We start from the raw sequence: 13,678 nt of genomic DNA, 5'->3' as shown, positions 1-13,678 counted from the left end.
AGGCGATGGGCTAAAATGGTCAAGTACTTCTGCGACACCCCAATTCGAAGAGGTGATGGGCTAAAATGGTCAAGTACTTCTGCGACACCCCAATTCGAACCTGCAAAGGAGAACGATTCCTTGTAAGGGGAGGCGTCCCAAGCGGTTCCTGCTTCACGAACATTATAGACACTATCATCAACATGATCGTGACGCGGTATTGCTTGTACCAAACCATGGATACATTTCCGGTCGAGGAAGTCTACCTCGGAGACGACAGCGTATGCGTCGTACCGCTGGGCACCAACCCCTCAGACATCGCCCGTGTAGCGGCGGAAATGTTTGGCATGACACTTAACACGGAAAAGACTTATTTAACAGGAGCACTGGACAACGTGCATTTCCTGGGGTACTTCAACCATCAAGGGGTACCTTTCAAGCCAGCTGACCTTCTTATAGCTGGATTTATAGAACCAGAACATCCGCGTGAGCTCGCTGTAGAAGCGGCTGTTTCGGCAGTGGGACAGTTGTGGACCTGTTTCTCTCCGCTTCAAGCCTTTGTCTGGTATCAGATAGCCGAAGAGATCGGCATGAAGTATGGCTTTACAGTGGCTGACGCTACACAGTATCTTGTGACCTTTCACTATCGTCACAAGTATGTAACAATGGCTGGCTGGTCACCAGCCAAATTGACAGTGCCGAACCCCATAGATGGTCGGATAGATAAAATCAGAGCTTGGCCCAGCAAAAGCACAGAGAGCATGGAAGTAATGTGCACGGCCAAAATTGCTCAGGAGCATCCCGTGACGAAAGGGCATGCATTCAATGCAGATATCTGAGGAAAGTACTTCTGAATCAAGCACCACATAAAATAAAGCGAAAGGGACTCCAGCTTCTAGCGCCACGCCACAAAAAAGCGTATGAAACGTACCAACAGTTACGGCGTGAAAAGGTAGCCTGAAGGGAGTTCTTGCAAGGATGAAAGATGAAAATGCTGCAGTTTCATCGTCGAAAATTGAATAAAGGCTCTCTGGGCTGCCCGAAAGGCAACGAGAACAAGTGAGAGCATGCTTCAAAGCATCCAACAGGAAAGGAACTCAAGGCATGCGATACAGTCAAGAATGGATACTGGCGTGCATTTTGATGTGGCTGAAAAGCCCGAAGCTTTACGAGCATTTCGAAACACAGAATAATGGTGCTTCCCAGCAAGAGCTGCTAGCTGAAGTACACGAAAAACTATAAGAGCAGCTTTGGATTCAGTGAAAGTGTGCTTGCTGCAGTTTTGCAAAACACCAAAAATCCTTATAGACGAAACGAAGCTCTCGGAGAACCTGAAGGTGGCCAGCAGTGGGTTCATTGAGGGCTTTGTTCATTTAGGAAGCCCACACATCTCCAGACCAAAACATGCAGAAAATGTGATCATGGCTTGGTTGTGCTACTTCAGTCATTTTCCTGGCCAGTTTCAGCAAATCTTGGGGGTATTCGGTCCCCACAGCAATGTCAAAGCTGATGCCCTGTCAAAGATTATTCTGGACGCAACATTAGCTGCAGAGAAAGCTGGCCTGTTTGTTGATTTTGTCAAAACAGATGGTGCTTCATGGAACCAAAGTAGGTGGTGGCAGTTTGGCATCAAAGGAAGCATGAAGAGGACTGTATGCAAAGTCAAACACCCAGCTGATGACAGCAGAAGTCTCCACTTCTTGTCAGATTTTCCTCACTTAGTGAAATGCATACGAAACAGTGTTGTGAAGCTGCACAGGCCTTCAGATACAAGAGTTAAAAATGATGTGGAAGTGCGACAACAGAAATGTTGTCAGACTGCAAGCAATGCCTCACGTGACAAGGGCTGTCGTAGAACCCAATGGGTTTGAAAAAATTGAAGTTCATTATGCCTTCACTCATTTCAGCGATGAGGTGCTGAGAGGGTTTTCAGCACACAAATATGACATCAAAAGTGCCTATGGCACAGGCTGCAGTGACGCAACAGTGTCTTTTTATCCAAATGTCGTAGCTCATCTTCGCAATGACATCAAAGTGCAGCCGTGATGCCATGCGTCTGAAATCTCAAGCTTTCTCTGAGGTGAAAAATGTTCTTTCCTACCTAAACAGTTGGGAAGCAGAAGTAAAGCTGGGCTTCATCAGTCAACCAACTGCAGAGGGGCTACGTGTCACATTAAGGGCAAGTCTACCTGTGGCTGCTAGGCCTAGCAACAGTGATGCCGATTCCCCCGCAGAATTTGAAGCGGCGTTACAGTATGTGAGTGCCTCGGAAAAAAAGATCGGGCTTTTCCAAGATGAAGAAAGTGCACGTGATGAAGGGTCATGCGTCATTAGCGATCTGCCAGCTCTGACCATAGTCATAAGTGGCGCAGTTTGCCCAACGTGTCGTCAGTCAGAACTCCGCGTCCGAGAAGTAGTCGCGAAGTGCAAGGGACTAGCTTCGTATCTGCAGCTCCACTGTGACAACTGTACGTGCCCAGAAAGCATTCTATCTGCTGTGTACACGTCGTGGCGAGTTACAGTGAGTGGGGATGCCAGCGAGAGTTCGAGCCGCACCTACGACAATGGGAGCTTGCGTGAAGGCTTTGCCATCAATGTGAAGAAAGCTGTTGTGGCTGCCCGCTCAATACGAATTGGCTATGGCTCAGTTGTCTTACTGGATTGCATCAGTCCATGCATCACGAATCTTCCACAGCAATCAGCCATGACACCGCAATGAGTGCCATTGCCGAAAATCTTCGCAAATCGCGGGAGGTTACGAAAATTGATGCCGGCAGGGACGAAACTGCCATGATGTACAATGGCACATGGCAGAAACGAGGGCACAAGAGCTACAATGGCATAGGGACTGTTGTTTCCCTTGCCACTGGTCTCTGCCTGGATTTTGAAGTCCTCTCAAACTACTGCCTTGCTTGCAGCCAGCGCAGGGCCCTGCCAGATGAGGAAGAAGAAATCTGGCAGACTTTTCATGGCCCAGTACGCGAAAAGAATGTGGATTGTTCGTCGCATGCCATGGAGACACAAGCTGCAGTGCACATTTGGCAAAGGAGTCAGTTGTACGATAACCCATTGCAGTTTAGGAAATTCCTTAGAGATGGGACTCCAAAGCCTATGCAGCAATCGTTGAGGCTGATGTCTGTAATGGTGCAACAATTGAAAAAGAAGATTGCACTAATCATGTGGCCAAGCGGCTCGGAACTGCTCTTCGGAAATTGAAAGAACCCCTGCCAAGAGGGGAAAAACTGAAGAAGCCAATAATTCAGAAGCTGCAGACATATTACCAGGAGAGGGCTGGTTGGTTCATGTTGAATGGTACGGCAAAACAGCGCTGACGGATGGGACGGAAGAAGAAGAGACAGACACATGCTCATGTGTCTGTCTATTCTTCTGTCCCATCCGTAAACGCTGTTTTGCCGTACCATTGAACATATTACCAGGTTTGAGGATTACTAACAACAAAGGCAGCGTCCAGGGATGCATAGAGGAACTTGGGCCTCTTATCTTCATTCATGCTCGTCTGATGGCGCTAGCAGCCATAACTAATGCCTAGAAGGAGCAACATCCTGATGCAAACATCAGCGTGCTGAAGCCTTGGGCGAGCCTGCACCAGCCCAGATACCGCTACTGACTAAGGCCAAGGGAAAAGCACTACTTCCCAATTCACAAGTGACTAACAGATGAGAAGTTGCTGACACGCTGCGTTCAGGGCAAGACTGAAAATACTGCTGAGTCGCTAAACAGCAAGATGTGGCTGCTTTGTCCAAAAATGAGGTTTACCTCCAGGTATGTAGTGGAGACGGCTACAGCCTTAGCTGTCCTATGGTTCAATAGGGGGCGCACCAGCTTTGAGCGTGTTCTTGAAGAGCTTGGGGTATTTCCATCTGAAAGTGTGGTTGAGCTTGGCACTTTTAGAGACACTACACGACAGAAAAGGAAGTCAGACAAGCTGACAGTTGAAGCAAGAGCGCAATGCCGCTCACTGACGAAAAAGGCACGTGTGGAGGAGTCTCCACGGAAGGACCATGAGGGAGAAACTTATGGAGCAAGAAGTTTCCAGTGGCAGTGGCTCTTCTGTGGACAACTTTTCTTATCTGTGTCAAAGTTTGATTGCAGAATACTCTTCTTTTGTAAATAAACATGTAACTTTACCTGCAAAGGGATTTTTCTCAAACTGAAACTTTGGAAACTTTAGCACCGTGTGTTATCTGTCTTTCTGTGTCCTCGTCTCTTTGCGCTACGTTTTTTGCCTTTCAAATATGAACCAACAAGCCCAAGCATATACCCTTCTGAAACTTTGGGCTACTTTCTTACTTTGCCCGTCTTGTTTTTGGTACTTCTGATGATCAGGTCTGTATGAAATTTTGCACATATTTTCCCTGATAGGTAAGGAGTGTCGTCATCTTCTTGGAACACCCAATACTGACCATATATTTGCAAAAAAAATTCATGTTTCACTCGGTACTGTCTTGATACATTCCTGTAAGCAGAGCAGAGAGGTCACTACAACGCGAAGTAAAAAATAAGAACGGATTTAAGGTCATATTTGTCTGAACTGTACAGAATACAAATTCACTAATTCGTCAAGATGATTTCTCTGCACAGACCCTGATCACAAAAACATATGCATGGTTGAGATCGGCAATTTCGGACCTGGCAGCAGCGTAGGTGTCAAGTGGCCGAGTCAGCCCTCGGGTCGCCGGATGGAGTGACGCTGCCAAAAGGTCAAGCTGGTGATGTTAATTGAGACTTTTGTGACCTCAACAGAGGTCTCATGCTTCGGACATCTCGCGGGGGAGTAGAAGGTCGTTCATTAACCTGTTGGGAAACTGCATGCAATCTCTTGCCCATGGAGGCACCGAACAATCGACGCGACAGTGTTCGAGGGCTGTCTTGTTCCCTTTCCATCGACCGAGCGGTGAGAGAGCAGCAGCCACGCCCTCTGCCGTGGGTGGTGCCACCAGTACCTACAAAAGCTCACTTGATTGGACATCATTCTCCAAACTTTATTCCCAGCCAAGGACCTGGGGAATACGGCTGTTGGTTTGTTTCTGAGACACTCCTCCTATGTAAACTGTAAAATATGTAAAAATAAACCTACTGTACAGTTTCCTCCATAACGGTGTTCGACACAGTCCTTCAGAGCCGTGACCAGCGGGTCTGAACGAGTCAGACAAGAAATTTGAATTTCATGAATTTGAAAAAGACAAGTCTTGATATGTAGTACTGTCGTAGAGGTACAGCAAAGCAAACAGGGCACAAATGAATGAAACAGTTTAGAAACAAGCTTGTATGCAGTAGCGAACACCTTGCTGCAGTGGCTGCACTGGTAAGGATGCTCTCCGGTGTGAGTACTCTGGTGTCTCTTGAAATGATCCATAGGCACTGTGGCATAGCCACACTCGGGGCACCGAAAGCACTTTCCGCATCCTTCTGAATTTGACAGGACATGGCTGCACATTGTAGCCCCAGTGGAAACTGCAGAAGCTGAGAAGACAGTGGAAACTACAGAAGCTGAGAAGACTGCAGTAGGGGGCGATAAAGGTATCAATATATGCCAGTATCTTGCCAAAAAGCACTCCTAGCACAGAGGGACATCCGGATCTCATACTTGTGTGTCTACTAGGTTACCTGCCACAAACATAATTTAGGCATTTTAATTTCGTTTTCAGTGAGCACTACATTTGTGTGGCTGCCCTTCTTTATGCATTGTTGACTAGCAAGACGTCCCAGAAAGCCGAAATACCTGGCGTATCGCATTTTGTTTTCACCATCACTTCCTGGATGCAACAAAGACACCCAGGAGGCAACACTTCGCCACTGATGGCTATCACCTGTCGGTTGGCGAAAGTATCCAGGAGCTGGCAGAGGTGTTCGCCAGAGGCCTTTCAAAATTCTATGGAGCGGGCATCCTGGCACCATTCTCAGCTCCAGCTGCCAGGTACATCATCCACCAGTGCCATCACTGCGGATCCAAGGGACACCAGCATGGGGACTGCTACGAGTACTGCAGGCCATAGGACCATAAGCCATGGGAAGTCCACGACTTCCACTATCATCATCAACCATCTTTCCCTTTATAAGATCGGGAGGAAAGATCAACTAGAAGTTTCCGAATTTCAGGATTCCGCCTGAGGGTTTGAGCAGTGTGGACGTGCTCTGTATGGCCTCTGACCTCGCGACCAGTTTCTGGCGAATTTCGTAGACTTTTGTTCCTGTGAATTGTGCGAAGGATTCAGAAAGGTGCTCCATGCCAGCCGATACCGGATTTCATCGGGTACGACCGCAGGTTACCCATTTTTCGGGACTTTAAGTGTCAACGCTTGGTGAACTGCGTTTGGCCTTACGCTAGGCCGAACGCTGGTGCCGTGGCGTTGGGACTCGCTCGCCACGTGGACCACCCAGAATGATCGCATCATGAAATACGTCGTAGAGGGCGAAGACTCTGGCGCAGCTTGCCAAAGGATGATGGAAGACCATTCTCAACTTGCAAGAACGCTACTGGCTCTCCGGAGCAAAGAACGCCATTCATGGGAACGCAGAGCCGATGAACGCACTGGAGACGCCAGGGAAGGAGCACGGCACGGCTACCGGCGTTCCTCGTAACGAAGGCAAGTCCAACTCCACTCTTCGGAAAAAACTATGTGCCCGACGTAGGCAGGCACCGCTCCCACGTCTACCAGAAAACGAGTAGAAAGTCGTTATCAGGCCGCAAGGCATGGAGTTGCGCATCGTCGCACTGCACAACATTCTCAGAGCTACCTGTATAGCATTTGACCTACCGCTTGAAGAGGTGATGAATGAAGACAGTCTTCATGTTAACACAGTTAAAAACACATTCACCACTAGCCCACCGAGTAAGCTCAGGGCATCGGTGTACAGCAACCTGACACTGCTCAAGATTGGCGACAGAGTACAAAGTGACATCGTACCTGTCAGCACAGGACAACTCCATGAGAGGCATCGTTTATTATGCATATGATGGCGGGACAGCCGATGAGGTCTGAGGGATTTCTGAAGTGCAACCACGGGTTCCGGTGGTTGATGCTTGCCACCTCAGACAATCAATGTCCATCCTGGTGACATAGTATAGTGTGGGTTCCGGGACATGAGAGGATGAGGGGCAACATGGCAGCAGACGAGTTAGCTCGAGGCTACGTCAACCGAGCAGACTCAAGACTTTGCATCAAAGGCACCTTAACAACAGCAAAAACAGCAAAAAGTTTGTTTTTGGCTAGCTTTGGAAAACTATTATTATTTGTCTAGCCACAAACGCAGCCATTACTATAGTAACGCGCGTAGCACTGCTCCTGTCGATGTCGGAGTCTTCCCGCTCGCGCGCTTCCCTCGGCTGCATCATCACCAGCTTTTTTTGTATTGCTCTTGCGCATTTTAATAGTAAAATAATTGTTTTTATTGTATACATTTTTCGTTTGATATTTTTTGGTAGCGTGTAGGCGTTTGTAGCGTGTTCTGTTTTCTGTAGTGTGCTTTATTCCTTGGTGCTGTGCAGCAACACGCGCACAATGGAGAGACCGGAGAAGCTCAAGATTAACTTCTCCGCAATGGAGCGAGCTATCCTCATTAAGCTCGTCGAGAGGAACACGGTTCTGGAGAACAAAAAAACCGACGCCGTGTCCGTCGCGAGAAAGAAGAAGGAATGGGAACTAATAGAGAGGCAGTACAACTCTCAGCACAACGTGCGGCCGCGATAGTGGCTCCAGCTCAAAAAGTGCTAGGAGAATCTGAAGGCGAAGTGGAAGAAAGGGAATGCAGACAACACGCGGGAAATTTTTAACAGGTGAGTCCTGTTTTTTTTTTCATCCTTTATTATTTTTATTTTTTTGCTGAATAATGGACAGTTTCTGCCCCAGATTACAAAAGTACTGCTCCTATTGCTTGCTGCATGCATAGCAGTCTCCTTACGCATTTCCAGAGTCGTCACGAAGGCTAGTCTTGTATTAATAACGTTGTGCAGCGGCATAGAAGCTTACAACCACTGTGGCGAGCTGTTCCGCGTCTAGGTAATGCTTACAGTTATGATCATGGTATCATAGCATAATAAACAGGTCCATTGAGAAATATCCTGCAGCTCATTCAGTTACAGGTGCTGCTGTGTTGCTGTGCGTCTTCGCCGCCAGTTTCCACCTAGCTTTCGCGCACCCGCAATTTGGAATGAGCGGCTGTGTTTCACCCGGAGAGTTTACGAAACATACGCAATTATTGTGCGTCTTTCACAATAAAAATCCTGTGTGGGGGTATTAACATGGGCGTTTTCGTCGCTTCGCAGCGCATGAATTACGAAAACCTCTTTGGTGTTCATATCGGACGTATACCTAGCGTTTACGAATATTCACCGAGTGATTTTCCCAATAGTAGTAACAGCGCTTTCTGTGATTACCCAGGCGGCGGCTCAGCTGCCCTGAGCCACCTCACCGACGAGCTGCAGAGAGTTGGAGCTGTCGCCTCCCACATAAGGGAACCCCTTTGACAGCGATCGCCACCAAGCGACTGCAGGCTCAGAGGCCCGGCCTACACCGTCGGTGGCCACCCTGCTTTCGCAGACTCAAGAGACTGCAATTCCAAGAGCCAGTGGTATGACTTTTGTATATATATTGTACTGCAAGCTCCGAAAATATATTTGAAATTATGTTTCCTGGAATACATATTCTGTGTATGCACTGTTTTTGTGTTTTTATGCTTAGACATTTAGATGAAATTCTCCAGCAAAATGAACTGCAGCATCCCTGCCTGGCACCTGTGCCTGACCAGTTTTTCTGTTGTGAGCTGCTTCCATAACTTTACATTTTATTTTTTTCTCCGCATAAGAGCTCTCCTGTTATTACTGTGTGCATAACATCTGTAGCCATGTCCGCAATTTTTATGCAGCATCTGTGTGTGAACAATGCCATCAAAGCTACAGCTAATAGGTGCGAATGCACTGGCTGAACACATTTGCCAAGTTGGTCGTCCAAACAGCATGACTGGCAGTGCATGTGACAAATGTATTCTGGAAATGTTTCCCTTCAAAGCAGACAATGTCCATGTTGTATGCTCCCTGCTATGTCACATAACCTCTGAAGTATTGACCGAGTTACTGCACGACTCAAAATGGCAAAATGTCACCTAAAGGTCTTTGAAAGCAACGAGTACAAGTGTGAAAAAAAAAGTGCAGAATGCATTTCAAGTACCAACTTTATTTTAAACCATCCAAAGGCTAAGGTGGCCTACAGTACTAGCAAAGATTGAACAGTGTTTCTTGATCCAAAGTGACATTTCATTGGATTTGCCCTTGTTGCAAGGTCTAATAGCAAGCACTTCCTCCGCATAAGGTGATGCAGACAACCAGCTGTGGTCCTGGCACTACCCGAGCCCGCAGCAAGATGCAGAAATGGAGGAGCAATCCATGAATTCAGCAGCTGTTCCTGCCACTCCGCCTGCACCACCTGCACCAGCTGCTGTGCCTGCACCAAGCACCTCTTCCGCGCCAGCCACACTGGCAGTCGCAGCAACTTCGCTGCTTCCTGCTGCCTCTGCAGCAAGGGCACGAGGTACCAGGCACGCTGCGGCGAGCACACAGAGGCAGTCGCTAGTCCACCAGGAGCTAGCGGCTCGCCTCACTGCTGTGTCCTCAGACAGGGCAGAAAAGACAAAGGAGCAACGGCTCCGTATGGGGCTCTTGAGAGCCGAGCACCGGGACAAGCTGGCCAAAAGAGCTGAAACCCATCAATTAGAGATGGAAAACTTAAAGTTGAAAAATGAAATCAAGAAGTCAAAAAAGATTCTTTTAGACTTAAAAATTAAAGCTCTAAAGGGCGAACTTTGAGGACGGTGTGGCCGCACTGCGGCGAGCACACAGAGGCAGTCGCTAGTCCACCAGGAGCTAGCGGCTCGCCTCAGTGCTGTGTCCTCAGACAGGGCAGAAAAGACAAAGGAGCAACGGCTCCGTATGAGGCTCTTGAGAGCCGAGCACCGTGACAAGCTGGCCAAAAGAGCAGAAACCCATCAGTTAGAGATGGAAAACTTAAAGTTGAAAAATGAAATCAAGAAGTCAAAAAAGATTCTTTTAGACTTAAAAATTAAAGCTCTAAAGGGCGAACTTTGAGGACTGTGTGGCAGCACTGCAGCGAGCACACAGAGGCAGTCGCTAGTCCACCAGGAGCTAGCGGCTCGCCTCAGTGCTGTGTCCTCTGACAGGGCAGAAAGGACAAAGGAGCAACGGCTCCGTATGAGGCTCTTGAGAGCCGAGCACCGTGACAAGCTGGCCAAAAGAGCAGAAACCCATCAGTTAGAGATGGAAAACTTAAAGTTGAAAAATGAAATCAAGAAGTCAAAAAAGATTCTTTTAGACTTAAAAATTAAAGCTCTAAAGGGCGAACTTTGAGGACGGTGTGGCCGCACTGCGGCGAGCACACAGAGGCAGTCGCTAGTCCACCAGGAGCTAGCGGCTCGCCTCAGTGCTGTGTCCTCTGACAGGGCAGAAAGGACAAAGGAGCAACGGCTCCGTATGAGGCTCTTGAGAGCCGAGCACCGCGACAAGCTGGCCAAAAGAGCAGAAACCCATCAGTTAGAGATGGAAAACTTAAAGTTGAAAAATGAAATCAAGAAGTCAAAAAAGATTCTTTTAGACTTAAAAATTAAAGCTCTAAAGGGCGAACTTTGAGGAGGATGTGTTAGGGGTGTGGTTGGAGATGGGGCAGCAAATTCATTTTGCTGTTTTGCTGGAAAGGGGGAGGATACAAAGAAGGAGCCGGATAAAGTCAACATAATGCCAGACTCCAATGTTCTTTGACGTGCACTGACATCGCATAGAAGCCATGAGTCTTTGCACTTTTCGTCTATTGAAACGCAGCTGCCAGAGCCGACACCCACTACCATAACCCCTTTACATCCCGCACTGTAACACCGTATACCAATAAGGAATCTTAGCAGCCTCAAATAAATTCGAATCACAGACTACCAACAGCTCCTACAAACCTAACGGAGCTGAACTGGCGGTCTAGGCAATCCGATGCTTTTAATGTCCTCATCCCTGTGTGGCAACACTTATTAGGAAGCACTCATGCATGTGACAGCATCATTTTATGCAACTTAGGAAAAGCCTCTAACCGCATGCCCATGCCTGAAGGCAGTCTTCGATTGACCATGGTGGGGCACATGGCAAAGAGCTTTTCACGAGACCGGTCACGTGTGGCTGTAACAGCTTGCCCACAGCCAAATGCATAGATACTGCCCATTTGTAAAGACGCATCCACTGAAATGCGAGGACCACAGCTGGGATCGAACGCACATCTTTCAGGTCAGCAGCTGGGCACCATAAGCACTGAGCCATCGTGGTGGTTTCGACGGAACTACGACCTTCAGTGCAAAGATTCATGCAAGCCAGTCTTCTCGATTTGGCTACACTTTCTGCACTAGTTCAGGCCGCGCTGCCCTCGATGTGCCAGTGCAGGTGGCGCCACCTGCACTTCGGCACCTGATTTGACGTAGTGCTGCATGAGTTCTCCAGCACTTTTGCACTAGCCTGCCGGCGAGTTCTTTCCAGCACCAGCGTCCGCCTTCGCCGGCTAGTCAGCCTTTGACAGCCACTCCACTACCACCGTCCGCCAGGAGTTAAAGCGAGGTGTGGAGCTCGAGCAAGTCGAAGAAGGATGGCTTCAGGTAAGTCGTTCAACTGCCACCAACATGTGATGTGAAATGGTGACTAGAGAAGCGCTACAAGTTGTCACAAAATTCGGCGCATTTTTGAAACAAAGAAAAAACAGCGCCGCGCGTGGCTCTCTCCCCCCTCCACCACCGCTCACCGACACGGCGTGCGCCGAGGGAATGAGTCATCCATTCCGAAGATTTCTCTGGAACATCCGAGTTGCTTCTACAGCTGACGGGGGGAAAAGGGCGTAGCCTTGCGTGCACTAAAAGACATCCCCCTCGCCCGTCGGCGACGGCGCCACGCCAGAACATGCTCGAATCTTCAAGATGCGACCCCCGACCTCTGACCAATGGGGACGCGCGGCCGGTGAGAAGAGGGAAAGGAGACAGCACTGCCGATGCTGCGTGTATGTGTGCGCCTACTCTGGCGCGTAGAACAAACAGATGTGGAAGCGAGCCTATAAAAAAGGGCGTTGACCGCTATCAATCAGTCCGGACCGCCGTTTAAGCTTCATCGAAGCGCACCTGTTCAACTCCCGGGAAAACACCACTCGGCCAGCATCGGACCAACGAGGCAACGTTCGCCAGTCTGCGGGACGGCATCGTTGTCGTGGAACTCTGGTCGTCGGACTGCCGCAGTGCCCGGTGAACAAATTGTGTTTTGATTGTTTACCTCTCTTTCGTGTTTTAGTGCACTTTAGGTACAATATTGCCTTTGTATTGTATTCTCTCTCGAGTAACTTTGCACGAGTTGCACTGTTTTGTTAATCACTTTGTATGTGTTTGTACTAGTGATTGTGAAATCCTCTGTATCGTCTCTTTGCTGTATAAACTTTGTTTTGTTTTGTAAACCTTTGGCTCCGACCCATTCTCTGGCTTGTGACTGGCGAAAGCTGGGCACCAGACGACCAAAAACCTCTTGTCACTTGGTGGCTGGTCTCCGCTGAGCTTGCCACGCTGAGTCGAGGGCATCTCCTTCGAGTCCAAGACCGCTACCCCCACACGCTCTAAGGGTGTCTGGGAGCTACACGCTTAAAAGTGCGTGAAGTGTGGGTGACACAAGTTTTGTGCAGGCTTCAGTAATGCATGTGGTGCATGCATATGCACGGTGAAACATCAGACAATGCAAATGCAGTGTCGCCTGTTATTTGTAACGCAGCACGGATGCACTTCCCGCCAAGATGTATACACGACAGCTTGTAAAGGACCCTTTTCGGGTTTAGCTGCTGCGCGCCCAGGGAGGCTTTCTTTTAAGCTATATGAACGAGCCATACTTGCTCAGCCATACGCAACGGCTAAGTGCACTCGAGGCTGGGACTTTCTCATAAGGTAAGAGGCTTGTTTTCGTCTACCTCAGCTCCCTCAACGTTGTTTTACATGAAAACACATAGGTCCGTGGATTGAAGCGTTGTACCATACATGATCCAGGCCGGAATGGAAACCGCGTTTGGTCACACATGCAGAAAGATGGTGCCAAGGTCAAACAAAAACTGTAAATGCCATGTACTAATACGCAGTTACTTCTTTTCACAGGACAAAAAAGGCCATGTGGCACAAACTGGCCCATGAAATCTGCACTGAATTCGGCTGTCACATGATGCCTGTTCAAGTCAAGAACAGGTTGGTGTATTCGGAGAGCGATTTAAACGTGACTTATTGCCCTAAGTGCTTCGCCTAGGGCTGCAGTAAACAGCTCTCACACAGCAAATCCCCTCTAGCCTACGTTCCGTGACTCAATGGATTCTGCGCGGTCCCGACCGGGAAGAGAGACTGGGCAGTGAGCGACGGTTGTACAAGAACTTCGTTTACATTGTGCATTCCGGCTGCTCTGCTTCATTTTGTTCGCGCCATGGCCGAGACGTGACTCCGGGGCCATCTTCTCAGCGGCGGAAAGAACGCGACCGACTCCACGGTCTGTTCCCAGAAGCGTGGATTTAGCACCTGACGAGCCGCACCGCTTGCGCAGCTCATAAACAAACCTGCGCCAGCTGCCCTTTGATCCCATGGGCAGTCACGGCTTCGTATTGTAACGTGAAAACATAGGGACAATATG

General features: G+C 48.7%; 1 protein-coding gene, 1 long non-coding RNA gene and 1 pseudogene across 4 annotated transcripts in view; 2 read left to right on the top strand and 1 right to left on the bottom strand.

Annotated features, from left to right (window-relative positions):
- The window catches only part of LOC149333182 (uncharacterized), a 70,563-nt gene that overhangs the window by 17,210 nt on the left and 39,675 nt on the right, over positions 1-13,678 (bottom strand). The window lies entirely within an intron of this gene.
- LOC149333187 (uncharacterized) lies at positions 2,653-5,996 on the top strand (annotated as a pseudogene).
- Positions 7,105-9,802, top strand: LOC149333186 (uncharacterized). The gene is made up of 3 exons (XM_089555796.1): positions 7,105-7,118; positions 8,682-8,758; positions 9,309-9,802. Exons 1-3 carry the CDS (start codon positions 7,105-7,107, stop codon positions 9,800-9,802), a joined length of 585 nt encoding a protein of 194 aa, XP_089411922.1.

This window comes from Amblyomma mixtum, chromosome 8 (assembly GCF_055824585.1).
Source record: "Amblyomma mixtum isolate Tamu chromosome 8, ASM5582458v1, whole genome shotgun sequence".
Classification (NCBI taxonomy): Eukaryota; Metazoa; Arthropoda; class Arachnida; order Ixodida; family Ixodidae; genus Amblyomma; species Amblyomma mixtum.
The sequence above is the reverse complement of the archived record's forward strand: the minus strand, read 5'-3'. Positions and strand labels throughout refer to the sequence as shown.